The 25990-nt window shown below is 51.8% G+C and overlaps 12 protein-coding genes across 12 annotated transcripts; 4 read left to right on the forward strand and 8 right to left on the reverse strand.

Annotated features, from left to right (window-relative positions):
- Window positions 1-609: 609 nt before the first annotated feature.
- Window positions 610-3961, forward strand: BDW74DRAFT_176010 (uncharacterized protein; the record flags this gene model as incomplete). Its single annotated transcript, XM_073728487.1, has 4 exons — window positions 610-717; window positions 797-1239; window positions 1294-3564; window positions 3649-3961. The coding sequence occupies 4 exons, from the start codon at window positions 610-612 to the stop codon at window positions 3959-3961; spliced, it is 3135 nt and encodes a 1044-aa protein (XP_073585955.1).
- BDW74DRAFT_148768 (uncharacterized protein) lies at window positions 3954-4681 on the reverse strand. Its single transcript, XM_073723780.1, has one exon. The coding sequence runs from the start codon at window positions 4583-4585 to the stop codon at window positions 4157-4159; it is 429 nt and encodes a 142-aa protein (XP_073585956.1). The 5' UTR covers window positions 4586-4681; the 3' UTR covers window positions 3954-4156.
- Window positions 4682-6367: 1686 nt separating this feature from the next.
- Window positions 6368-7641, forward strand: BDW74DRAFT_189747 (MBL fold metallo-hydrolase; the record flags this gene model as incomplete). The annotated part of the gene is made up of 5 exons (XM_073732050.1): window positions 6368-6537; window positions 6594-6624; window positions 6691-6821; window positions 6880-7150; window positions 7213-7641. 5 exons carry the CDS (start codon window positions 6368-6370, stop codon window positions 7639-7641), a joined length of 1032 nt encoding a protein of 343 aa, XP_073585957.1.
- A 213-nt stretch (window positions 7642-7854) lies between these two features.
- BDW74DRAFT_176013 (cupin domain-containing protein) lies at window positions 7855-8353 on the reverse strand (the record flags this gene model as incomplete). Its single annotated transcript, XM_073728488.1, has 2 exons — window positions 7855-8248; window positions 8328-8353. The coding sequence occupies 2 exons, from the start codon at window positions 8351-8353 to the stop codon at window positions 7855-7857; spliced, it is 420 nt and encodes a 139-aa protein (XP_073585958.1).
- Window positions 8354-8799: 446 nt separating this feature from the next.
- BDW74DRAFT_189750 (uncharacterized protein) lies at window positions 8800-10727 on the reverse strand. Its single transcript, XM_073732051.1, has 2 exons — window positions 10042-10727; window positions 8800-9986 (listed from the first exon to the last, which is right to left on the reverse strand). The coding sequence occupies exons 1-2, from the start codon at window positions 10414-10416 to the stop codon at window positions 8850-8852; spliced, it is 1512 nt and encodes a 503-aa protein (XP_073585959.1). The 5' UTR covers window positions 10417-10727; the 3' UTR covers window positions 8800-8849.
- Window positions 10728-12278: 1551 nt separating this feature from the next.
- On the forward strand, window positions 12279-13033 carry BDW74DRAFT_176015 (glycoside hydrolase family 11 protein; the record flags this gene model as incomplete). The annotated part of the gene is made up of 2 exons (XM_073728489.1): window positions 12279-12562; window positions 12634-13033. The coding sequence occupies 2 exons, from the start codon at window positions 12279-12281 to the stop codon at window positions 13031-13033; spliced, it is 684 nt and encodes a 227-aa protein (XP_073585960.1).
- A 394-nt stretch (window positions 13034-13427) lies between these two features.
- BDW74DRAFT_176016 (HNH endonuclease signature motif containing protein) lies at window positions 13428-14634 on the reverse strand (the record flags this gene model as incomplete). Its single annotated transcript, XM_073728490.1, has 5 exons — window positions 13428-13739; window positions 13786-14067; window positions 14147-14238; window positions 14309-14491; window positions 14550-14634. The coding sequence occupies 5 exons, from the start codon at window positions 14632-14634 to the stop codon at window positions 13428-13430; spliced, it is 954 nt and encodes a 317-aa protein (XP_073585961.1).
- Window positions 14635-15311: 677 nt separating this feature from the next.
- On the reverse strand, window positions 15312-15755 carry BDW74DRAFT_176017 (uncharacterized protein; the record flags this gene model as incomplete). The annotated part of the gene is made up of 2 exons (XM_073728491.1): window positions 15312-15599; window positions 15657-15755. 2 exons carry the CDS (start codon window positions 15753-15755, stop codon window positions 15312-15314), a joined length of 387 nt encoding a protein of 128 aa, XP_073585962.1.
- Window positions 15756-16671: 916 nt separating this feature from the next.
- BDW74DRAFT_148774 (uncharacterized protein) lies at window positions 16672-17588 on the reverse strand. Its single transcript, XM_073723781.1, has 3 exons — window positions 17133-17588; window positions 16980-17047; window positions 16672-16910 (listed from the first exon to the last, which is right to left on the reverse strand). Exons 1-3 carry the CDS (start codon window positions 17429-17431, stop codon window positions 16855-16857), a joined length of 423 nt encoding a protein of 140 aa, XP_073585963.1. The 5' UTR covers window positions 17432-17588; the 3' UTR covers window positions 16672-16854.
- A 2935-nt stretch (window positions 17589-20523) lies between these two features.
- Window positions 20524-21811, reverse strand: BDW74DRAFT_148776 (TauD/TfdA family dioxygenase). Its single transcript, XM_073723782.1, has 3 exons — window positions 21692-21811; window positions 21061-21640; window positions 20524-20995 (listed from the first exon to the last, which is right to left on the reverse strand). The coding sequence occupies exons 1-3, from the start codon at window positions 21786-21788 to the stop codon at window positions 20560-20562; spliced, it is 1113 nt and encodes a 370-aa protein (XP_073585964.1). The 5' UTR covers window positions 21789-21811; the 3' UTR covers window positions 20524-20559.
- A 381-nt stretch (window positions 21812-22192) lies between these two features.
- Window positions 22193-23485, reverse strand: BDW74DRAFT_148778 (SDR family NAD(P)-dependent oxidoreductase). The gene is made up of 3 exons (XM_073723783.1): window positions 22902-23485; window positions 22605-22827; window positions 22193-22529 (listed from the first exon to the last, which is right to left on the reverse strand). Exons 1-3 carry the CDS (start codon window positions 23397-23399, stop codon window positions 22360-22362), a joined length of 891 nt encoding a protein of 296 aa, XP_073585965.1. The 5' UTR covers window positions 23400-23485; the 3' UTR covers window positions 22193-22359.
- Window positions 23486-24830: 1345 nt separating this feature from the next.
- BDW74DRAFT_189752 (uncharacterized protein) lies at window positions 24831-25931 on the forward strand (the record flags this gene model as incomplete). Its single annotated transcript, XM_073732052.1, has 2 exons — window positions 24831-25203; window positions 25276-25931. 2 exons carry the CDS (start codon window positions 24831-24833, stop codon window positions 25929-25931), a joined length of 1029 nt encoding a protein of 342 aa, XP_073585966.1.
- Between the last annotated feature and the right edge of the window lie 59 nt (window positions 25932-25990).

Consider the following 25990-nt stretch of genomic DNA (forward strand, 5'->3'; position numbering starts at 1 on the left):
CGATAAGCCCCTATCCATCACCTATTGTATTGCTACGTAAAAAAACTAAACGCTCCCGTAATTACCCAACTCTTAGTCTCTCGGTTAGGTACCTAGGTATCAGGAGCCTCCATATTCTCAGTTGACCAAATTAGTCCGGCCTATGGGCCCCTGGCTAAGGGTTTAATTCTACCCAATGCAAAGTTTGGGAATTGCGCCTTCTCTCCCGTCACTCGAACCATATCCGAGTTTGTGCTTAACAGATAAGGTAGGTAACACACAAATTTCGCACTTAGCGCGTTGGATGGGTGAGTTCGCTAATTGGTTTCTGACGCGATGTCACCCTGGAGGGGCCCTATGGAAAGCCGTTCAATGTTCTAACTGCTAGCCTGATAATATGAAATTACTGTCATCACGGTGCCTACAGCGCTAGTATAGCGGTCGAGATGTAACTTATCCACGGACAACTGTGCCCTTTTGTTTTAGGTCACTAGGAGAATAAGGTGGCGAGGGAAAGAGGTATACATGTCTGGTCTTTTCGACCCCTCCCATCCAGGAGACCTATATAATGACATAACAATCCCGATCATCAGAGTGATGGCTTTGATAATTGCCTCATCACTGGTCCCAATGGCAGTTCCTTCTTTTCTTGTTCTTCTGTTCTCTATATTCCGTTTTTGCAATGGTGATGATGAGTACTTTTACGTCGGCGATCTCGCGCAATATACCACAAATGGAGTTTGTTTCTCCTTCCAACCTATTCAATTCAAAGATGAAATCTCAAAGCAGGCTTGGAACATGTCTAATTCCTCCTTAGGTCCCAACTCCCAGTCTTTCAGGGTCTGTGATAGATGTCACCGCCGTGGGCGATCCAGCCGACAATGGCATCATGGTGTTCCTGTCCCCGGACATGGAGACCAGCCTCAAATCTGCGATGGACAGCAACTGTGCGGAGGTTAATTCTGCATGTTATCAAGCCGTAATGGACGTTCTCGAAGACACCGATATGGTCCTCACAACTCGCAGCCTGGAGGAGCGTCAACTGGGCTGGCTCGCGGCCGGAGGTGCTGTCATTGCCGGGTTGCTATACCCGCTGTTCTACGAGAAGGAGGAGCAGTGGGTTCCAGAGCCCCTTGTAATCCCTCCTTCCCAACTGGAGGACTCGTTCGATATGGAAACTGCCACTGCTATTGTTGTCGTTACGGAAGGAAGCCCCGGGATGACGGTCACGGCTCCCCCGGAACAGGACAAAGCGACAGGGTGAGACCTTCCTCTTTCGACCAGCAGCAAAGACACCGGCTAACTGCTTCCTAGTCCCCCCGCTATCATTACGACCCTTGCCAGTGCCGGACACGGCGGGAGTGCAGGCGATGTGGAAATCCAGCTTCAGGCAGACGTGGCCGATCACATACAGTCGCTTCTCTCCGGCTCGGAAAACGCTAATTGTGACCTGGGCAATGACTTCTTCAGTTCGAACATCATCCACACACGGGATCTGGACCTGAGCAGCGTTGTATGTGGCGCCCAGAACATCCTCGCGGATGGAATCAACCGCGAGGGATTCCCCAACTGGCTGCTCATGAACCCGGCACAATTTCCATTCACGACCGCCGAGGTCGTTGCCGCCCGCAATGAGGTTATCCGGTGGGCACTGAACTCTGGAACGAGGCTCAACGAGGCTATCACGCCCGGCCACCTCCAGGGTCTGGCTGTGGGTGCATTCGCCTTGTCATTGGTGTACTTCATAAACGGCAATATCGCTTCCAGCAATATCATCCCAGCCGCATCACTACGGGGTGGGGCTAGCGCTACTCAATGTCCCCAGCAAACTGCTGTACAATGTGTGGCGGGGTGCGGGGTACACTCGTGGGCGCCTCAATTCGACTGCACAACGACCTGCTCCACTGTCACTAGCTGCAATGCACAATCAACAATCAAAACGACAGCGACGACTACATTCCCTGCTGGCGCTGGATCAACGAGTCCCCCATCCAAAGGGAAAGGGCAGCAAATCGCAGTGGCGTCGTACATCAATCCGCTCGCCGACCCCGCCGCCTGGAACCGGCTCATCGCGTACGATTCTGAGAAGATGCCCATACTTGTTGCCAACGTGGTGAATGGCCCCGACTCGGCAGTTGACTCGGACTGGGAGGACGTCATTACTCGAGGTGCCGCGTCTGGGAAGACCGTGCTTGGCTATGTGCGAACTGGATACCTTGGGGTGAGCACGCAGAAGTTCACGACACGGTTGGGATCAGGGAATCTAGCCGACTGGACAGCGCAGATTGAGGAGGATATCGACATGTGGTACACGCTCTACGGAGATAGTATTGGCGGGATCTTCTTCGATGAAGGATGGCCTGAATGCGGCGGGGACAATGAATACGTTGACCTCTACAAGTACATCAACAACTATACGAAACGCAAGCATCCTGGTGCCTTTACTGTCCTGAATCCTGGGTCACCCATGGCGTCTTGCTATGAAGATACCATGGATACCCTGCTTACCTTCGAGCTGTCCTACGATGCATACAAAAACTCCTACACTCCCAACGACTGGACACCCAAAGACCCGCGCAAGCTCTGGCATATTATTTACGATGTCCCTGAGTCCGCGGTGGCAGAGGTCGCTCAGTTAGCTAAAAAGCGCGGGGCGTCTTTCATTGAAATCACAAACGACGTGATGCCCAATCCCTACGACACCCTCCCCGGCGAATCCTACATCCAGACAATGCTGGACGCAATCGACGGCGGATCACTCCTGAACAAGGACGCAACATCATGGTCCTCAGGGGGCAGCGCTGGCTCCGTCTCCGGCCTCTCAGTCCTAGACTCAGACTATAGCTCCGCAAAACTCTCCTGGAACTCCGCCTCGAACGCCCTCGGATACAACCTCTACTCAGGCTCCACCCTCATCACAAGCGTCCCCAGCTCCATGACCTCCCTCACAATTGGCGGCCTGGCATCCGGGACAAGCTACACCCTGCACGTATCCGCCGTAGGAGGCAGTGGCACCCTTGGCACCCCCTCCAACACCGTCACCGTGAGCACAAAGTCCCTCCCAAGGGGGAACACAATCACCAACTACAAGGCTTCCCCGGGCGCAGACTCCACCACGTACACCGCAGACATCCTAGTCCCCTACGCCTTCATCCGCCTGTACATCTGGGACTCTGTCGGTTGCGACTTCGACACAGACCCCGGGTGGAGCGTCAACTTCAAGGTCGACGAGTACGTCTGCACGCACTACATGGTCGAGGGGACAACACTGTACAAGTACAGCGGAACACTGCCTGAGAGGTCCACGGCCCCGCCCTGGACCTGGACATCCATGGGCTCGATCACGCTCGAGGTCACGGACTATACATATAAATGGACATTGCCGCTGGGAACATCGACCGTCGACACGAGTAAATTCGTCGTCCAGGCGCAGGGATATAACCCGCTGATCAACGTCTTCCAGCCGGACCCCGGCGCCTACGACTGTAAGGGGTCGAGCATGTGTACGACGCCCGGGCTACTGGCTTGGTGCGACCACGCCGTCAACTACCTGCATCGGGACGATGATCCGTTTTATCGAGCTGGGTAAGCCATCTTCCTTCTACTTCTACCCCTTCCTCTATCACGTTGTCCTCTTGAATACACTGCTAATCTGATATTGAACGACAGCACTGGCTCCCTCAGCGGAAACTGCTGGGGCGATCAAACCCGCGGCTGCGGCGTCTTCATCGAGGGCGACTCGAGCTGCACGATCAGCGGGAACGACATGTGGAATGCGTATCAGGATATCCGCAATATCGGGGGCTGTTCGAAGTGCGGGTCGTTCACGAGGGATGACGGGTGTCAGGTTACGATCAACTATGTCTACCAATGTGATAATCATGCTGCGAAGATGGGTGTTCTGGATCTTGTGGATGGGGGAAATACGACACATAGTACGCTTAGCACTGGTCTTGGGCCTGGATTTGTGTATGGGAGTTAGGGTTAAAACGAAGGCGATCAAGGAGACCGAAATAATACTTAAATTCCGGAAGAACCAACATTTATGCAGATAAGAATGATGGTTTAGATTCGATAAAGCAGACTGCCAAAGAACATTACAAGCCCCAAAGACACAAAGATATGAACTAAGATAGACAAGACAGAAAAGACGCCCCTACCCCTCTACCCGAGGAATCTAAGGAAGTGCAGCAGGCGTATAACTCTGGTCAGGCTTCACAACCTCTCCCCCATCAAGCTGCTTATCCGTATACGCCGGCCAAACAATCTGGCGCGAAACATTATCAACAACCGAGAGCGTCGTGAACCCAGCGTCCGCGCCAAACTGCCCGCTCCAGCCGGAGGTAATCGTGAAGTCGCCGCAGTTCGAAGGGCCACCGTTGACCTCGGAGCCGTTGACGACGTACGTGCAGTCGGCGGACTTGGAGGGGGTGTCGATGCCGAAGGTCCAGGTGCACTTTGTGTCAGCGGCGTTGCAGACGCGCTTGAGCGAGGTGATGGTCCATTGGGTGTTGGCGACCATCATGGATTTTGCGGGGGAGGGGGCGGCGAGGCCGGTGGAGGCGAGGCCCAGGGTTAGGGCGAGGGAGGTGAGGGTGAGCTTCATTTTGGTGGTGGATGAGATGTTTGTTTGGAGAGGATTGTAGTTGTTATAGTTTGGAGTGATGGTTGATGAATGGGAGATATTGGGCTGGGAGCATGCCTGTATTTATAGATTTTCCAGCGCACCATTAACCCCTTTCTCTACGGTAACATGATGTCTTATGACTTCAATCTGTCAAGATCAAGAATAGAACCTGTACGAGCTGCGACATCGTGACATTGATGGTTGCATCGGATCCCCGCAGCGGAGCCCCGGGAAACCCTAAGCGGTGCTAAAATTGGCACGATGGTCACGTTAATGGCCATGTCTCAGGGACAAGTAAGACACCGTCATCGCCTTCATCAGAATCACATTCATCGGATCTCTCGGACCCCGATTATTCCATGCTTCCCTCCTCAAGGTTCCGATGGCTGTGTCGATCTCCCATCAGGTGATCCTTCAGTGAGACCCGTCTAACCGACTCCGGGATCAAGGGGCGCTCGGCAGTGTGGGGGTGGCTATATTAACTTTCCACCGGTCAGCACTGGGCGCCTCGGCTATAGTAGTGCTATATTGGTCCCTAAGACATGCTGGCACATGGCCTATTAGATCCCTGCGATCGTGCAGATGGTGGGTTCGCGGACCCACGCGAGGCCTGCATTGCTGCCTGCATAGTTGTGACGAAGTCAGACTGATTTGGCGCTGCATGTCTTGTTTTTGGGGCTGAGTAGTCGAGTATACTATACTACTCCATATCCGATCGCATGATAGAAACTCGGTGCTTAAAGTGCATAGCCTGAAGTCATATTTGTTCTTTACGGGGCAGAGGACAACCGAGGCACTGGGCCTGGGATCTGAGATTGCTGGGATCTTCCGCGCCCACATTTAGATTCACTTTGAATCATGGTATATATTGTTTTATATTGGCACTCAGAATGCGTTGGCTTCCTGTGGCCCTTAATACTTCGGTCACGAAGACAGTACCTCGGCATCCTCGCCTCCTATGGTACTCCTTGGGATAATCTCACCGCAGGTCTGAGTTGAAAGCCAGGCATTCATACTCACTTGAACGGATCCTAGGGCGCCTAAGTAAGCTGACAGGTAATAACTCAGCCTCTCGGAGCCAAACGCCCGCGGATGATATCTCGCCTGCGAAGGGCCTAAACGTAGTCTACACGCAAAGTCCTAGATTCCCATCGGTGCACTTAGCTAGCCACTAGGCAGAGCTCTCCCAGGTATCCCGATATTAGGACAAGCTACGAACGTCGGTCTATCTGGCACCTAGTAGCTTATGTAGGACGTAGGACCATAGAGCCAAGCTTTGGTGAGAAGCACATTCGGGGCTCAACTTGATTTTTCGAATACACAAGAGAACTACCATCCTACTCCATGGTTAGCGCAGCTGTAGCTTGCGATGGATATTAGGGAGGCGAAGGCATTCTAGATAGGGCCACAGCAACCACAGCAACCGCAGCAACCGCAGCAACCGAAAGCCGTGGTATAACTCGTGATCCCTAAGATCATTCCAAGTTTCCCTGAAAGACGTGTTTTCAAACAAAAGAAGCGCCCGCAAGCTACGATAAAGCAGGAGTGCATCCTGGAAGGTCGAATGTCAGGGATACTGGTCTGTTCTACTAGGGGTAGGGTCAATGATACTATTCTGTTAGGAGGGTATCCCTTGACGTCATAACCACGCATGAGCAGTATGGCTTCCCGATCCCTTCTAACTTACAATACATGGGGTTCCTGGGTGCATCTTGTCCATCACCCGATTCTATATACATATACTCTCCGTGTATTCGAATCATGCAGCAGATCACAATCGACCCAAACCACCTCCACGCCCCGACCCGCGACTCCGGCGCTGATCATGTCCCGCAAACCCTGCCTCCAGTGAAGAACAGCAAGGCCCACCCGAAAAACCCACGGGGCGAGAATGCGTCGATCTATTTTGTTGGGAATGCGACGACCATCATGTAACCTTCACTCTAATCAACATGACATGCGTGGAACTAATTGAGCTATGCTATAGAGAATGGCAAGGCGTGCGGATCCTGACGGATGTGCATTCTGCCTCTTAACCACTTCAAGCGGAAGTTGAATCTATTGACATCTGCGATATGATATAGCCTAACTTCCTCCACGCCGGCGACCATGTCCATCTCGGGCCAGGGGTGACTTCAACGCGGCTGCATGATCCGGCCGTGAAGCTTCTGGAGCTGCCGCGGATCGATCTAGTCTTGCTGTCTCATTATCACGAGTGAGTACCTCTTCTGATAATACCATAATAACCAACCAGATGATAATGGCTTTGACAGGGATCACTTCGACCGCAAAGTCGAAGCATCGCTGCGGCGCGACCTGCCTATCGTCACGACGAGCCACGCAAAGTCGGTCTTGACCTCGGCGGCCAAGGGGGCGGACGCGTTTACGAATGTGTATTATGTAGACCCATTTCATCAAATGATGATTGATATTGCAAGTAGAAAGGGTGAGTCAAATGCGCCAGCTCTGCGGGTGACGGGCATGCCGGGAAAGCATGTTCCCCTAGGTAAGCCGATGGAGGTGGTCAACGAGATTATAGGAGCGGTATGCTTTTCCTCGCCTTTCTTATACTCGCCTCGCTCAACGAGTAACGCTGGTAACGACAGTTTCCCCCTGTAAACGGCTGGATGCTGGAGCTAGGCTATAAGCAAGGACAGACCGAAGACTCCAGTTTCACCACAGGGTATCGAATCTACATCTCGGGTGACACATTGCTAGTAGACGAGCTAAAGGAAATTCCAAGACTCTATGGCGAGCATAACATCAACTTGATGATCGTGCACCTAGGCGCTACCATGGTGCCATCTCCGTCATTGATGCCGTTTACACTGATGGTTACGATGAATGCGGAGCAGAGTGTTGAGTTGATGCAGTTAGTAAAGCCAGATATAACTATTCCCGTGCATTTTGATGACTACGATGTTATGTCTGAATCACTGGAGCAGTTCAAGGATGCTGTTGAGACGGCTGGCTTGGGCGGTGGTGTGGTGTATCTGGATCGGGGGGAGGAGTATCGGTTTTGTGTGAGGTGTTGAGGTATAGATACCGTGCCTACTTATCTTAATACTAAGCGTTATGTGTGGGAGGTATAAAAGCCTATGCTAATCTGTAAAAGTGGCATACTCTAGGCCGAAGATCTCGGTGTGAGTCGATCTCAGAGAAGTGGACTCCCTAAAGTAGTTAACAAATTCAAGACAGATATCCATTGACCCTAACTTTAACTACAGTCTGCAGCGCTTTACCCTGACCTATCCAGGCGTCTTCTTTGCCATAATCTCCCTCCACTCCTCGTCAATCTGCACCAGGACCTGCAGCCCCTCCCTCTCCAGAACCTCCGTCCCAATAACGAACGTAACAAAAAACTCCGCAGTCTCCGTACTACTCGCATTCGCACTAATAACATGGTGACACCCCGGAGCCTCATACCAAGATCCACCTTTCTCAATAACCCTCATAGGCTCGTCATTCATTTTGGTCAGGACCGTGCCGTGGATGACGTAGGCGGAGACTGAGGCGCCGCCGTGCCGGTGCGGTGGCGTGGCGCCGTTGGGAGGGTATTTGACGAGCATGCCGATTATGGTTTTTCCGGGGCAGTTGGCGAGGGCGTATTGGTAGGCGATGGTGGTTTTTGCGAGGGGGGAGCTGGGGGTGGGGATGGTTAGTTGGGGTTTTTAGGGTGGATCTGCTGGATAGGGAGGGAGATTGGTACGGCAGGGCTTACTCGGGGTTGTAGGTTGGCTCTTGCATAGTGATGGGATGGATATTAAGGTAGTGGGATGGGTGGATTGAAGATGTCTTCGAAACTTTACTACCGCCCACTAATGTTCATCGTCAGTCAGGGTTTTTGTATAACAAGTAAGCTGGAGGGTGCTGGTAATAGGCTAACCGGGTATCCATTGTTAAGCTCTGATGGACCATGGTTGGGATGTTACAGGGTTACACTACCTAAGTAGCCGATGCAGGTGTGGGTGAATCACTACCTAGAGATGCTAGCGGATATACACCACCATAAGCTACAAAGAAAGAATATGGGTGATATCCGTATATCTCTAGTAGTATATGGTACCTTATCATATAAGGAAGGACGTGAAAATATCTCAGAGGGCCACTGATTCCACAAGGAGCATACCAACCCTTGGAACATTAGGTAGGTCTGTACGAAACAAGTCATGGTCTAAGAAGATTTCCAATCTCTAGTATGTGTGCAGTGAAGTGAGCCTAGGCAGAGAGCTTCCATCCCAGCCTAAGCCTCCTCGACAACCGTCGAATTGCTCGTCTGAATCAACACCCTCCGATACGTGGTCAACGGAATAACCCCGTTATCACGCACTTCCAGGATCAAATGCAGCAACCAGCAGCCCGAGGGGTTATCGCCCTTCCCATTACAGCTGTCCTCCTCCGGCGGGATCTGAACACGCACGCGCTCTCCGTTGCCCTCGGTCTCAAGACCAAGCGCAGGAACCTGCCCGGCAACATTCCAGTCGTCAGAGCCTGGCTCCTTATACTGCCACCAGCTGTACTGCAGGTCGTCTCCGTCCGGGTCGTAGCTGCTCTTAGCATCTAGCGTCAAGGTGGAACCCAGAGCAGCTGTGAGTGTCAACGGGGTCAGCGCCATGCTCCCATTTACAGAGACAACGGGGTGGTGGTTCTGTTGCTTGGTGACATTCGCGGGCAGCGTCCACTGCATGCGCGCGGCAAAATCATTCTGGTACGCCTCGCGCCACCGCCAGATACTCGCCTGGCTAGACTTGAAAGTGTTGTTATTCAGACCGACAACGCGGTCCGCAGCATCACTATAGTGGTTGTAGTTCAGCTCAGGGCTCGGCTCAACCTTGCTATACCGACCACCCCAGCTCCCGTAGCCAGGATACTCCGGATCACCCAGGCCGTTCTGAATCAGGTACAAGAACGTCGGGGTATCCCCTTCCATAATATATTTGTAATTCGGGTACGCAACGCTCCCATACGGGCCGATCTGGATATGTTTGCGCAGCCAGTCGTGAGAGACGAGCGTGGTGTTCGGACCACCCTCGTCAACGCCGTAGTACGACTCCCCTGAGATCCCGATCCACGCGGCGAGCCCGTACTGGTTCCACCCATGCGTTGAGGAGATATAGAAGATGTCTGGGTACTCCCGGCGGATCCAGGCGCCTGTATCGTCCTGGTCGGAGATGGCGTAGACGCGGAGGCGTGAGCGGAGGGTTTTCGCTGTTCCGGCGGGGAGCGTGCTGTGGATTGTGTAGAGGACTTGCGCGAGGACGTTGGTGCCGCCCCAGGCTAGGACCCAGAGGGGTTGCGTGGAGGCTTGAAGGCGCGAGAGGAGCAGTTTTCCGCCGTCGCTCAGGGTTATGTTTGGGCCAACAGCTTTCATGCCGTACGTCTGTTTCAAGCGTTAGCACTGACGATATGGCGACCGTAGGAATGAAACTTGTTACCTCGGCGCCCTTGCGCAGAATGCTCCGGAAATAGTCCGCGGAAGGATACTGCGCGTCCGGGGGAGCGTGCTGATTGAGGTTCGCCGTGACGTTGCCATATGCGTTGATCACCTGCAGCATATCCTCCGGGTGGACCTCATTGCGAAGCCAGGTAGATGTAGAGGCCACGAGGCCCTCGGTCTGGAATTGGTTGGAGTAGAGGAGGTAGCGCGTGAGAGATTCCTGGTCGTCGGGTTCGTTGGAAATGTCGGAGAGGATGAACACGCGTGGATTGATCGGGTATGAGAGGAGCGTGGAGGGGTCAACGGCCTTGCAGAGGACCTGCACTGCCAATGTCCCGAGGACGGCCAGCCTGAGTATAGACGTTGTCATCATATGATTCAAATAAGAGAGGCATCTGAGTGGTAATATCTTCGGCTGGGACCGGCCAATTATAGCATGGAAGAGCACGGCTCGGATCCGGGCCACGAGGCGCGGGATCCTGCGTCATCGCCAGTCCGAGACCCTTTAGAATCCGAAGGAAATCCCGCAATTCAACACAGAAACCGGGATCTGGGGACCGGAGTCGGGAAACTGGAGAAGAAAGTGTGGAGTCCTTGTAAATGGCTAAACGCTTCTCCGGACTGGACCCGCTGTTCTTGCCAGGCTAGGAAAGCGTAGCCACTCATAGCTCTTCCTGATTGAGCTCCGACTAATCAGCGGAGGGCGACTATGGGGTGAACACCGTGAAATGCGCTGGTTCTTTTTCATAAAATAAGGCAAACGATATATGCACCTGCTAGGGCATCCCAACCTCAACAAGGCAGCTTTGTGTTGAGACAGTGGGAAATACGAAGCCGCAGCTCCCCAGCCAACCAATAGCAAGAGTAAATGATGTAGTTTGTTCGGGCTTACGCAAATAATATCCAGTCCTTGTCCGTCTTGCATACGGAGGGCTTCTAGGCACCACAACCCCCACAAAAACAGCCAAAAAAAAACATACAACAGCTGGGATTCGCATGTGGTCACCCACCATACTACTAACCAGCCGGCGTGTGGCTTAAGTACGGCTGAGCGGACGGGAAGCCCTGTTCTCCACACCCTGTGGTCGTATGTGCTTAATTAAATTAGGGCAGCGTATATGTAGAACGCCGCTGGGCTTGTGACAGATCTAGACAGCACTTCTCAATCCTCTACTCAATCAAAAGAGAATATACAGGGTTCCTAGGTACTTTGTTAACTGGAACTAAAGCTCATACTAGGCTAGGGTGATGGGCACCCCGCCGTACATCAGCTACCATACCTATGGTAGATCATTGGGACCTGCTCTCTACATGTAGATGAACACAGCGGTAGGCTAATTTAACCGCCAACTTAACTAGCTAGGTAGCTGCATGTCGCCTTATGCATGCTGCCGCTCCAACTCGAGACCAAGACGGTTGATTGTTGACTTGTAGGCTTGGCCGATGGTGCCGCGTACCATAGTAATCCAGACTCCGGCGCGAATACCTATGGGTGTTAAGTCAGGCGCTGTGACATGGATATATATTCGTTTGATAACGTATTTTGTTTCCCAAAGGTGATGACGATGTCCAAAACAATTTCGCCAGCTTACAATTTTCTACTTGGTTTAGGGCTTCTAGCTCAACAAGCATACAACCAAATATATTTCTGACTTTCCCCCTTAATCATTTTCAGACTTCCTCTAACTTTGTGCCTGGGTCCATCGCATTACAGAAGATGAGCCTTGACCCTACCCAGCGGTAGTCTGTCTGGCTTTGTCATAGCGTCCAGCAAAGGTTGCCGGAGCTATCTCTATTCGAAACGGAGCTCGGCCATGATGCTTAAGGGTGCCAAGGGGCGCTATTTCCCCCTGAAATAAGGAGCGGCAGGATTTCTGCAGATATTCTTAATTCAGGCTATTCAGCAGTATCCCCCCCGGAACAGTTCAGGGGCAGTGGGGTAGAATCTGGGGTTTACCTGCCCGCGGGGCTCGAGCACATGTACCGCTTGCGGATCGGCTGCGGGATGAATAGGTATATTGGCTATTTAGAATCTAGAGCCAGATGAGCCAGAACAGCCTAATTGTGCTCTTAGCCTAGAATCCGCTTATTGAATGCAGACAGCAATTGTGGAAGTGGGCGTCGCCTACATACTATGGTATAAAGCAGGACCTCCCGTCCCCAGGCCTCCGTCTGGTTCCAAAACCCTAACAAGCCAACAGAGCACAGTCACCAGCACCAGCAAACATTGCAATTATGGCCCCCTTTTGGACTATTCTCCTCACCTTCCTCGCCGCGCTCAAAGCGTTCGCTACCCCTATCCTCCTTGAAGACCCCACCGAACGCAACTCAACCCTCGAGCTCCTCGAGCGCTCCACCCCCAGCTCCACCGGCTGGAGCAACGGCTACTACTACTCCTTCTGGACCGACGGCGGCGGCGACGTAACCTACACCAACGGTGCCGGCGGCTCATACACCGTGCAGTGGAGCAACGTGGGTAACTTTGTTGGCGGAAAGGGGTGGAATCCTGGGAGTGCGAGGTGCGTTCTTCTTACCCAAATCCCCAAAATCCACCCTTACTAGCTCCGCTAACTTTATTATCTACGCGTAGAACAATCAACTACGGCGGCACATTCAGCCCCAGCGGCAACGGGTACCTTGCGGTCTACGGATGGACGCAGAACCCGCTGATTGAGTACTACATCGTCGAGTCGTACGGGACGTATAACCCGGGCAGCGGGGGCACATACAGGGGGACTGTGTATTCCGACGGTGCCAACTATGACATCTACACGGCGGTCCGGTACAATGCGCCGTCTATTGAGGGGACCGCGACATTTACGCAGTTTTGGTCGGTGCGGCAGGCGAAGCGGACTGGGGGGAGCGTGAATACGGCGAATCATTTCAATGCGTGGAGGAATCTGGGGATGAGTCTGGGGACGCATAATTATCAGATTGTTGCGACCGAGGGGTATCAGAGTAGTGGGTCGGCTGCTATTACGGTCTATTAGAATGGCATCTGAGGAGTGGAGGGAAGTTAGGGCTTATGTGCGTCTTCCTCTGTGGCTTGGCTTAGGGATGCTGCTGTGTATGTAGCTTTGACCTGAAGGTTATGGTACCATGTCTACGGCACCTTCTACTGGTCAGCCTAGATGACCAGGGTAGGGTAGGAAGATGGCTGGTCCAGGCCCTGGTTGCAAAGGAAAAGTCGTTGGACAAGGAATATTGCAGACTCCGTAGCAATGCTAATGCCATTATAAGGATATTTATACATAGCAATGATATTAGAACCAAGGTCATCGATATGTCAGCGTCTTAAAGAGTTGGCGTCCTAAACGATACGCATAGCCATATAGGCCAATGGCAAATCGGAGTCTGTATGAGTTTATACAGAGCAGGTCCTACCTACCGCATCCCATCGCCCACCCCAAGACGATTCGCCAACTCTAACTCCATGCGCTCCCCTGCCTCTGGACCCTCCCGTATTTCTCCCAGCATGTCGCCGCCCATGCCGAAATCCAGCTCCCACTCCGGCCACTGCTCTCCCGCAGCACCCTTCATGTTCTTCATCACTGCTTGCTCAAAATGCCACAGCAGTGCACCGTCGCTCACACGCAATTTCTCCGGCCCCTTGCTCCAAGCTTCCTCTCTCAAAGTTCGGCCGTCGAGCCCACCCACGAACGTGTCTTTTTTGAACACCGTCACCTTGTACCCGTCCTGTTTTCTGTTTAGTGCAGATCCACCAGGGCTATGAATAACTAACCTGTGGATTAATGGCGAATGAGTATTGATCGAAGCGCCGGTGCAGAGAAGCTTCCAGCAAGAGACCGTTCTGGGGCGAGTCCATTTTATACTCCCCTATTCTGTTTGCGTCAGTCCCATCAGTAATCCACTGATGGTCGTAGCGGTTGCGCATCCATTCCTGTTGGGCGGCGATTGGGTAAATGTGGGCTGCTTCAAGACCTTCTGGATCGTCTGCTGTCCCAGAACCAGTGACAGCACATACTCCATCGCGTTCTCTCAGTCTATCACGGAACCAGCGCTGCTGTTTTGTTGTATGTGGTTACTGTTAGCGGGCGATTGCTGAGAGAACGGGAGTGACTAGGGGGGTTGGTTCTCGTTACCTGACTTGACATCCGGCTCGATGAGAAATTGTGAGAGGGAACTCGCCGTGCAGCCTCCTTTGTAGTCGTTCGAACATCGAGGGGCGTCCCATCTGCAACCCCCATAAGAGTGAGTAATTGACCTCGCTTCCTGACTACAGCGCTGATGAAAATTCATCCTACCCTGCTTCAACACGATATACGTTCCTTGCGCCAGCGGAGCACCGTTTCTGGGCAACAGGGGCCCCGTGTTGCCGTCCACGCCGACATGGAAAATTGACCACAGAGTCGCCTGTGGGAAGTCTAGGAAAAGCGGACATAGAGCGTAGAGGCTTCTACCGGTAAGGCTGCCGTTCTGATATGTTCCTTTGGGGAAGGTTAGATAGAGGAGACAGAGTTCGTGGGTTGACTGCATCTTACTCACCACCGAGGATGTGGCCGCTGTGGTGATAGATGTGGACATTGCGGCTCGTGGTGGAGCGGGGTGTTTCGAGTATTCTCGCTGCCATGTTAAGTGATGGCTCTGGGATGTTCCTTCCAGGTAATTGAGGTGGAGAAGGTGGTGGTGGTTGTGGTGGTGTTGTGTGGAGTGAAAGAAGTGTGTTAGTGTTAGAGTTCTAATTTCCTCTGGTACTGAGTCAAGCCATAATCTTGTCATTCACCGTTCTTGTATTAGACTCGAAATTGTTTCATCACTGGGCAAATGACGAGGAGGTACGAAGAGAATCACAGTTAGGGAATCATGAATAGAGAAAAGACAATATCAAGAGGAAAGGGTTACAATTAAGGACAAGTTTACACTCGAGGTTTAAACGCCGTTGATTTGTATCTCATTACTAAAAGCTGCAAGGTTGTAAGTGTTATACTCATAAGAGTAACATCACTGGTGTTTTCTCTCGGTGGCACGAGGAAAATTGGAATGGGATCCTTCATATACTGCCCTTGCTAGTCTTGTAAGCGTGCAGTGATGAGGGCCAAGCTCTATAAAGCACCCGGGGTACCGTATCATCTTCACCATAAGAGCAACAAAAAGACCCCAGGAACAAAAAAAAAAAAAGGAGAAGAGAGAAAGAAAGAAAAAGAAAGCAGCCTCAAGCTATGTCCGCTTTAACCAGGTGAATTGCAACATGATCCCCAGTAGGTCAAAGTCCAACTCAAGCAGCCACCACCTAATAAACCCTCACACTCAAATCCGGACTAACAATCTTCCCCCCTTAAGCCACTGATTCGGAACCCCCGCCCAAGCAACACGCTTCGTCTGCGTGCCGACAAGCGTAATCAGCGTATACGCGAAATTCGGGCCAAACTGGCTGCTCCAGACAGATGAGACGAGGAACGTCCCGCACTTCTGCGGCCCACTGGCAGCCATGGAGCTGTAGGTGAAGAATGAACAGGCGATAGTTGGGCCATTAGCGCCGTCGCTCTTAATTCCAAAGGACCAGATGCACGAAGTGTCGGTGGAGTCGCAGGCGCGCTTGAGGGTTGTGAGGGTTCATTAGGCGTTTGAGTTGGTTGAGGGTGCATTGGAAACGACGGGCGCGGCGGGTTCAGCGGGCGCAGGCGCGGCTAGGACGCCAGTGATGAAAAGAGTGGCGAGGATGAGCGTGGTGATGTAGGAGAGGAAGTGCATTGTTTTGGTTCTTGGGGATGGGTTAGGAGGGTCAGGGCTGTGTAGAATAGGTACGTTCCAATAGTTTAGAGCCCAATGATGGGTAATCTGAAGCCTGATTATCATGGGAGAGCAATAGTATTTGTAGTCGTCGCTGTGCTCTCAAGGTGCGTTGGATACAGAAAATATAGAGACCTTTTCTTTAAGCCACGTGTAAACAAAGCGTCTAAGGTGGCAGTGAGTTACATTCTTTCTTTCCCTGGCGGCCTAGGACTACCGCGTGCTGCCAACACGGGGCCTTTGGACCCTGCGCTGCTGCTTTCAAAAGGTGTTTTAGTTGAAAGAGTGTCACATTGCATCTTTGATGACCTCGTACTACAGTATGAACTCAGAAATATGCCTCGCCTTTAGGCCGGCTTTGAGAGTTCTAGGTCCCATGATCTCGGGCTTCACAGCAAGAAAACGCCTTGGCCGATTGCTGATGCCCGGCGATCAAGAACCAACGCTCAAGCCACTTTGTGGGGGACGAAGCTAGATATACTGTGGGGGTTAGTTCACTATAGGCATACAATCTGCGAGACCGGAAAGTTCCAGATCTACTATGACAGTCTGACATTGTTTTCAGATGTATGATGGTATTTCCCTACGCACGGGTGTGTAGTACATATAAAATGTTGAAGGCTAACACGCGTTACCTTGACTATGCCTGTATACTGGAGGGGTAAATATAAACATGTACTCCTTTAATTCGACACCTACCTAGCATGGAAAACTGAGTAAATCCTAACAAAAATAAGAATTTGCAAGGTATATTGCGTAGCCCTAATCCATGCGACAAATAGAAAATGTGCATAAGAATAAACACTGATGTACTAAGTTGGAAGGAACGAGCATGGGCTGGGCTAGGTAAGAGCCTACTTAGATAGAACGAGCAAGGCATGATATATTTATCCGTTGATGAATGGCAATGTATGTACAGTGTAGTGCGACTTAAAGACCGTAACCCTCAACTCCTTATGCGAAGAATATATCCAGAATCTGAGAGAAAATCACTTAAAAATGCCGTCTGCTAAGCCCAACGCTTGAACCGATCATCAACTGGTCATTACAAATACCCTCTCTACCGGTGGTTAATCGAAACAATAAGCGCATCGTTCCCGACCGCTGCATCGTATCCTACACAAGCAATTCACCCGTTAGCCACCCCTCCAGCATACTGCACAAAGAATATGGAATGAAACTCACCTCCAACATACCCCTCCGGCGTCGTACAACTATCGATAACCTTCTGCGCCGCATACGCTACATCGCGACTACACCCGTACTCGTTAGCCCTGCCTTTCCCCAGAACCCCCTTCCACCACCCGCCATTCCAAAAAGAAAAAGAATGCAACCTACCAAGGCGAACTATCTCCTCCCTCACCAACATTACTCCCCGTAATGACCGTATCGCCCGCCTGGCAGAAGACGGTATTCTCACCGCTAACTACGCACTCGTCGGATGCTTTGCTGAAGAGGTAGTCGACGCAGGCTTGGGCTTCGGCGATGGGGCGGTAGAGGCCGCCGTTGTCGTTGCAGGAGAGGGCGCGTTTTGATACGGTCTCGAGATGAGGTATGGTCGTGGATGTGGATGTTGGTAAGGCGTGGCTGGCGGATGCGAGGAGGGCAAGGAGTGTTGTCATGCTGAGGGAGAACATTGTGGTGGTTTTTTGTGGTGTGTTATGATAGGTGGATGTGAAGACTGGATTTAGGAGGGCTGGTGGACTAAGATTGAAGCGGTGTCGTTATGTTTGATGCTGATGGGTTGAGAATATAAGATGGTATGAGTATGAGAAGCGACTTGAGGAGAACATCGAGTCCCTTTTTATAGCTTCGAAAACGATGCAATTTTTGGCGCTTAGCTGTGTACCTAGACCCGTTGGCTGTACCGAAGTATCGGGTACAGAGCACAAGGCGCAGCAGGCGGGCAGTGTTGGCCGTACATACAGTAAAGGATCCATTTGCGATCCATCCCCACCCCTACCTAGGTAGGTTAGTAGGTAGTTAGGGCTAAGTGTGCAGGCTGGCCCTCTGGACCCGGGTACGCTATACTTGGAAGTGATAGCCGCTTGCGACCCCTAGGTACGGTTTCAAGCTCTTCGGAATTTCAATGAACGTATGGCCACGGTCGCAGAGAAGATGACCCTGCCTCAGCGCTAGAGTATTTTTAGCCCGTTCCTGTTGGTCTCCATAGGCGCTGCTAAGCCTCAGCCCTAGCCCCCAACCCCGGCGACCGTTAGTGTCCAACCAGTTTCCAACGGTTCCTGCTTAGATTTGGTGAACTACGGCGCTTAACATCTTGTTCATCTATATCTGGTGGCTCTCACTCTATAAGAAACTGATCGTTGATATTGGTTGTTCCAAGTGATCACCTGCGCATCGCCGCAGGTGCTCGGAGCCAGCCTGCAGCAGGCGCAGCCAGCCGCCTTAGAGCAAGACGCCCCCATCCCGTCCCGCTGCGGATCCGGAGACTTGGGGGCCAGGCACAGTATACATGCGCCATTCAACGATCATGGATTTAATTTTAATGGCTGAATCGCATGCTCGACTTGATAAAGTCCATAGAAGGCTAAAATATTGCGATGAGTCCTGTACATAGGTATCCATGGTAGGGCTGACTCCACCTACCTAGATACGTAGATGAGGACTCGCACGCCCTTTTCAGTCGAAACCAGAAACTCACATGCCATTGAAACATCCAGCTTCAGTTGTATTGACTGTTACTGGTTCTAGTAAATATGGTAGGGTAGGCACTGACCCTGCCCAAGTGGCGAGGCTCAACGCTGCCACGTACCTAATCAATCCCTAGCCTTGGTTTTTGTAAAGCGCTCGAGATATGGTAGTAGGATGTACCGAGGTCAACGAAGATTGCTTCCTGAGCCATCCTCAGCCGCGTAGATACCTGATGGCGTCGAATTTCTCTTCCCCGTGATCGCATTAAGGTCAGTGTCTTAGCAGGTATTTCCTTCTGCAGGTAATGGTAACTCAAGGTCATCTGAAGATGATAATGGGAATAGTTAGTAAACCAAGAACGGGTCGGGTGTTTTCTTCGGAAATCAGGAGCACGCGACAAAAACCATTCATGGATGGCCGAACCCTCGCCGAGAGAAAGACTTTCGGCTCCAAGTGTACCATACCTACTGGTAGTACACATGTCATGGGTTGGTTTTGGTGTAGTCGGCGAAGAGGCTCTTCAAAGCGGCTGGCTCAACAATGCACCTTGAGTCTCAATGCAAACGCCTTGATAGTGCAACACAATGGCCCCCGTCTGAAAGGAAATCTCTTTGGATGATTGATGGGCCGGCTCTGGGAGACAATGAACCTGGTTCAAGCGACTAAGACCTTATTAAATAGGTTCATGTTTTGTTGAGAGACCATGGCGCCATGGACGAGGATACCGTACTAGAAGCATGTTGGATAATACCATAGGACCTGAGAGGTATGTCTGCCTGAAACCTAGACCTCGAGAACATGAAGTCCGCATAGAGGGCCGTCGGGGTCGGTCTAAGGAATCCGCCGGGATAAAAGCCGTGGTAGACCTCGATGTGAGTCTCTTTGGGTCATTTCCAATGGATCTCTTTTGCCTTTATCATTGTGGCCTCTATAGGCTTCAAAGAATGTCTTTATTCATTCATCAAAGCGGAAGGAGGCATAAGTAAGGCCACTGCTCTCGGTTCACTAGGGTTTCCCATCTCCACGCCCTGCAAGCACCCCATACGAGACTACCATATAAACCTTGAAATGCCCTCATCCCAAGGCAAAACCCCGCAGCGTGAGAACGGGACGGATCCATCCCCATCCCCATCCCCAGCGCCAGCGCCAGCTCCCAAGCGTCAGAAAGTGACGTCTCTATCCCAGCGCCAGGACAGGACGGATCCATTCAAAGATGCAGATGCCGAGCCCCCAGGTAAAGAAACCAGCTGGAAAGACAAAGCAGTATCAAGATGGGCGCACAATTCCCCAATAGACTGCAAGCTCTGGCTCAAGCCGGAAAAGCGCAGTACCACACGTACAGCGTGGGAGTATCCCGGCACGACCATTCATCCGGCCACTGCTTCGACTGCGTCTATTCGAAGACATACATCCGCAACGCTAAGACCGGCACGCGCAGCAGGATCGTTGCCTGGGAGTGCAGCCAGTACCCCATGGCCGGGCCAGTGGACTACGAGAACCCGACCCTTAAAGACGGGTGGCTAATCTGTTATCTCTCTGCAGATAGGCTGGATGAGATGATTGAAGTGTTTGAGGCGCATAAGCGCGGGGACTGTGTGATTCTCTGGGCGGACTGGAATTGGCTGCATGAGTGTGTTGAGAAAGGGATCTTTTCTGTTGGGAAAGAGAAGATTAATGTTTATTTTCTGGAGAAGAGGCGCTATACACCGCCGCATTAGGGTAAAAGGGGTGATGGTGTACCTAGGTACTCTTGATGGTCTCAAGCTTGCTGTTTGAGGGAAAAGAGGGTAAGAAAGACCTAGATTTCTCCACTGAACTCGATGAAATTTCTTTCGACCGGGCTCCTTCCTACTCGTTCAGGCTTTATTGGGCTGAAATAAGATGTTTGGATATTCAGTGATACTAACTGCACCAAGCCGGTCCACTTCTTGCCCCCTTTGCCCCTCTTGCCCTAATTGCTGGCCTGCGCATGAGACTTACTAAACTGTGAAACAGCCACTTGAGCACCAAATAAAGAAAATCATGCTACATTTATCTATCCCATGTCTAGAATGTCTATACATAATGTCTCTCTACTCCGGTCCTAACCCATATATCTCCCCATCCCATCCCCTCAACCCTGGAACGGGAGAACCCCCTCCCCAGCCGCCAGATTACACTGCCTAAAAAGCCTAACCTCGCCCTCCCCAAACGCCCCCACAACAGAATGCAAGACGCCCCGATTATGAAACAGCACGAGATCACCCTCTTCCCAGTCATGCGCGTACACATACTGCGGACTGATGGCGGGCCTTTGCAGTTTATACACGATCTCACGGACCTTCTCCAGGTTCTCGATCACCGTGCCGTCTGCGAGATGAATCTTACGCACGGCGGACGGGTGGATCTGTAATGCTGGTTTGCCGGTGGCTGGGTTCTTCCACACCATGGGGAGGATCTGGATCGCGGATTCGTCGATGGGTGGCAGGTCTGAGAGGGGCAGTTCGAGACCCTCGCTGTACATGCCGAGTCCGGTGGGGCGGGAGCGCGCCGGGGACATCCAGATGTATCTGTCCTTCCATTGAGCTAGGGTACAAAAGATAAGGGTACTAGGTTATAATGGTGGGAGACTCACGGATGCGGCGCATACTCAACCCGACTCCCCAACGCAAACCTCCTATCCTCCTCAGAAAGCAAATCAAACATGCGCTCCCCACTCACAAACGCCGTCGTGCCCAGCGGAACATCCATCGTCTCGTTGCTGCCATCATCATACCGCAGCGTCTGGCGTCTTCCTTGCGGAACTTTCACAGCAAGCAGCGTCGTAACCATCGGCGGGTTCAAGCCGTAAAGTGCGGCATCAATATGCCATCTATAGAACCTTGTAAAATCATAATCATCTTCATCGGGGATCCGGTCGTGGTGGAACGTGCGGTGGTGCGGGTGCTTGAGCTGAATATTTTCTAATCCCTCGTAGGACTCGATGAAGCCATGTCCGATTACTTGGACTTGAGGCTGGTGCGGGATGGTCTTGAGATCTGGATGCAGGATGCTGCGCTTTGCGTCGATAGTTTTGCCGTGCCCGTATGTTGTTGCCGTTGGGTCGAAGCGCCGGGTGAGTTCGTATTGGGCTTTTGGGGTGAGGTGGTGCTGGTTTTTGAAGATGATTACTTGGTGTTTGTATAATGCATCGCTTATTGTGGAGAAGTCGGAATCTGCGGCCGCTTGTTAGCTTTCCAATCATGTATTTGTAGGGGATGACGTACCGGTCAAATTCTCCAAATCGGCATTGCTGATAACGGCGCCAAAGTCGATGCATGACCCGGTGGGAGGTGTTAAGCGCTCAACAGTAAGGGCGGGCATTGTGAGAATGAAACGGTCCAAACTCGTTCGGATTTCAGACTCTGGGACTGATGGGACTGGCCTTTTTATAGCGATTGTAGTCGGGCAGTCCCGCTGCGGGATCCGCCGATGCACGTTATCGGGCTGGTTCTTATCTTATCGATCTGGATAGATATTTTTTTCTGCTCATTCTGTAAAATTTTATCGTCTCATTTCTTGAAATCATTACGTTGGGCGATTGATCTTTGTTTCTTTTCTTTTGACGGCTGTGTGGGATGTCGGGGGTTGGGTGCGTATTTCGACTTAGGGCTATCTTCTTTGCAGCGATCATGCACTACCTACCTTGTGAACCCTCAATTCCGCGCAGTTAGGGGCTCTTCTTGCTATGTAAAAGAGAGAAGAAAAACAGTAACCGACTGTTATGCTTATGATCTCAAGGTATCAACTACCATAGTACATACCGAAGAACACACCGTAGCATAGTAATCATGGTACTCTTGTTTATATTCCATATTCCTCGGAGAGGCACCATAGAACCTTACAGGGCACTAAGCCCTAATTCTTAGCCTTTCCTACTACTTTCTCAAGCTTACTACAGCCCCTTTACCCCAATCTTAAGCAGATTCGGATCCTGCTCAATCAGGGCCCTCTTCCCCCCAGCCACCAATTCCTCAACATCCCACGTCGCATGCACAAAGCGCCCATGCAAAAAGCTCGCTTCCTCAGATGCCGCCCAGACCGAGAAGTGCGCGGGGACATCAACTAAACGCGTCGCTATCAGCACCGCACTTTACCAGTACCAGTTAAGGTTCTTGCAAAGGGAAAAAGTTAACGCACCATCATCCCACGGCAATGTCTCCTCCGTATACCCATGCGCCCGTGCCTTCTCCGTGAGTACAGCTCCAGGGTGATAGCTGATAGTCTGCATCTGCTCGACCGGTACTTCGCGTGTCATTAGCTGGAAGAGTAATGCAGCGGCGTTCTTGCTCGCGCCGTAGTTTAGGTTTGTCGGCGCCATGTCGGGGTCATGCGCTGCTATGCTTGAGACATTCAAGAGATACTATACCGAGTAAGCAAGTCAACTCAGGGCCTGCTCTGATAAGTAATGAAGATGGGTGGGTGGACTAAGTTTACCTTCTTACCACCCTCCTTCTGCGCCGCGAGTCTCTGCGCAAACCGATACCCCGCAAGCACATTCACGCGATAATCCTCAAGCAGCGTCTCAACGCCTAACTCCAGCACCGGCGCGACCTTCGAGAAACTCGCTGCGTTGAGCACGATGACGTCGACGGTGATTTCCTCCTTGTCAAGATTATCCCATAGCGCATCGATACTCTCGAGAGAGGAGATATCCCCCACGCGGCCCTCAATATTTCCCACGAAGGAACTTTCAGCCGCGAGCTCGTCGCGCAGCGAAGAAGCGGCTTCTGTCACCGCATCTGCCCGGCGACCAAGGATAATCACGCGGCCGGCGCTGGCGATCGCGAAGGCACGGGAGATGGCGTACCCGATTCCCGATGCGCCGCCTGTTATAAGGATCGTGCGGCCTTTTTGGCTGAGTTCGGGGCGTCTGGGGTTTATTGCGTCGTAGGTGTGGTGGTGAGATTTGGGGGTGAGAGTTGGCGTCGCCATGGTTTCAGTAAGGTAGGTATGAGTTTCCTTGGAATCGTTGGCCGACGAAATTGGCTATGGTCGTATAATAGCTAAGATAGCCTTAGATATTTCTCGGTCGAGAGTAGAGCAGCATGCTTTATAGGCATTGAAATACGTGCTTGATTTCAAATCAGCTCGTCATGCAACTCTGGGCGTTCGGCCTCAGCCTCAGCCTCGTCCATGCCCCTTCTATCTTAACCTCGACAAGATGCTCCAATAACCACCATACCAAGACTACCTGGCGTTCTTGGCCGAAGCAACAAACATGATGACACCATAACTTCTCTCGCGTAGAATGTTCCCCGGACTGAATGGGGTAAAGGCTGGCGATTGGGCGTAAGGTGCAGCGCCCAGCCCTATACGAGGGTGCAATGCGGGGTCAGCCTTAGGCACGGATACGAGGCGAGGCCCAGACGGCTGGTATGCGGTAGGCGTCGCGCGGGGAAAGAACATACAAGAATGGTACTAGCAGCCAGGGAGGTTTCAAACATTCAATGAGCCTAATGAGCTCCTCAAGGCCGTTTTAAGTAAGATTAAATACCGGTAGCCCTGGAGCTGCGGGCGCGGAGTGGTTACCAAGTCATGGTTTAGCAACCTTACGCCCGTAGATTAGTGGTCAGTTGCCCTAACTCGAGAACTACCTTACTTGGATGCGAAGGCAAGCGCGTATTCATAACAACGTCCGACTAGTACCCGTCCACCAAATAAGAGCTGGTTATGGCTAGTAAGTTTATCTTCAAGATGAAAATAGGCATAGTATAGGTAGTAGCACTTCGCCAGTCTAAGACCATCAAGCTTGCTGACAACAAAATAGAGCTGTGTCTTTTTGTACACCGTGCAACACATAGTAGCCTTACTTAACAAGGCTGCCTATAGCCTTACTCTGTATATACAGAGGATATGGTAGCCCTAGTTGGAATGCTCTTGACAGTCAAGCCCCCGGTTATTTCCGACTGACGAAAGAAAAGTTCTCCTGCTTCGTCCTAATTATTAGGGCACTTGCCAATCCGGCGAGAGGCAATCTACCTAGCAGTTTTACCTCCATCAAGAAAAATAATCGGAAGATAAAGCCCCTGGTGGTACAGCTGATCTAATAGCCCGCCCCGCTACCGGCGATCCGGCTGAACGGCTCAAAGAGAGCTTCCGAGCACAAAGTCCTTATTGGTTACATTCAACCCACTCCGTCTCTATACAGCTTAGCGCAGGGAGAACTGACAAGGATCTTGCGAGCCTAGGCTCGTTTAGGCCTAACCCTCGCAAGGGAGTGCATGTATACACAGAGATTGAGTCAATCTCGCAAAGTAGGACATGACATAACTGCCTGAAAAAAATTATTTAAAGATCCAAAATCTCTTTCATTCTTCTCATTCTGCCATCTCACTTCGTCCTCATCACTCAAATCGTTCCAATATGGTCTCGATTAACCTCGTCCGCGCCTCAAACGCAGCTCTCAAATCCCAACCCTCAAGAATAACAGCCCTCTTCGTCGGCGGAACCAGCGGAATCGGCCTCTCGACACTCCGCGCCTTAGCGCGTCATACAGATGGCAGAGCGTTGACAGCGTACATCGTCGGCCGCAGCGAAACACGCGCCAAGTCCGTCCTTGCTGACCTCCAGACCCTGAATCCGAGCGCGAGATTCAACTTCATTGAGGCCGATGTTAGTCTCATCAAGAACGTTGATAGAGCTTGCAAGACTGTTCTAGGAAAGGAGAAAGGGGGGAAGTTGGATCTTCTCTTCATGACGCCTGGTGGGATATCGGTGCCGTTTAAGGGAAGAGATGGTACGCACACCTACCTACATTTTACTCTTCCAGGGTCAATTGGGTGAGGATGGTGCTAATTGATGTGTACAGAGACACCCGAAGGCCTCGACCGCCTCTTTTCCCTCCGATATTACGCGCGCATGCGCTTGATCACGAACCTCCTCCCTCTCCTCACAAACACTAGCAACACCAACGGCACCCTCGGCCATGGGGGCAGAGTAATCTCGATCTATGGCGGGGGCTTCGAATACCCCATCGATACCTCGGACCTCGCCCTCAAGAAGAACTTCTCCCTCCTAAACGCTTACAAGCACAGCATAACAATGACCTCGCTCTCCATGTCCTACCTCTCAAAAACAAATCCTAGAGTATCATTCATCCACGGATTCCCGGGGTTAGTAGGGACGAATATCTATTCTAATTCGTTCCCCGGTCCGGTTGCGGCGGTTTATAATTATGGGGTTTGGCCGCTTATGTGGCCTTTTTCTGTGAATGTGCAGGAGAGTGGGGAGAGGCATCTTTTTCATGCGACTTCAGAACGGTATCCGGCGAGGGATGGTGGGAATGGCTCTGGGGAGGTTGCGGTGGGTGTGGATGGGGTGAAAGGAAGTGGTGTGTATTTGCTTAATTGGAAGGGGGATGTTCGGGAGACGACAAATGCTCTCAAGAGGTATCTGGCTGATGGGACGGATGAGCGTGTTTGGAGGCATACGGAGGAATTACTTAAAGAGGCTGCGGAGAAGTAACGTCCTTATCGTGTCTGTATGTACTTCATATTTATGGCGTTTGAGGAGTGTATATAAGT

The sequence above is a fragment of the Aspergillus multicolor genome (genome assembly GCF_047715735.1).
Source record: "Aspergillus multicolor strain CBS 133.54 unplaced genomic scaffold BDW74scaffold_6, whole genome shotgun sequence".
In the NCBI taxonomy this organism is placed as follows: Eukaryota; Fungi; Ascomycota; class Eurotiomycetes; order Eurotiales; family Aspergillaceae; genus Aspergillus; species Aspergillus multicolor.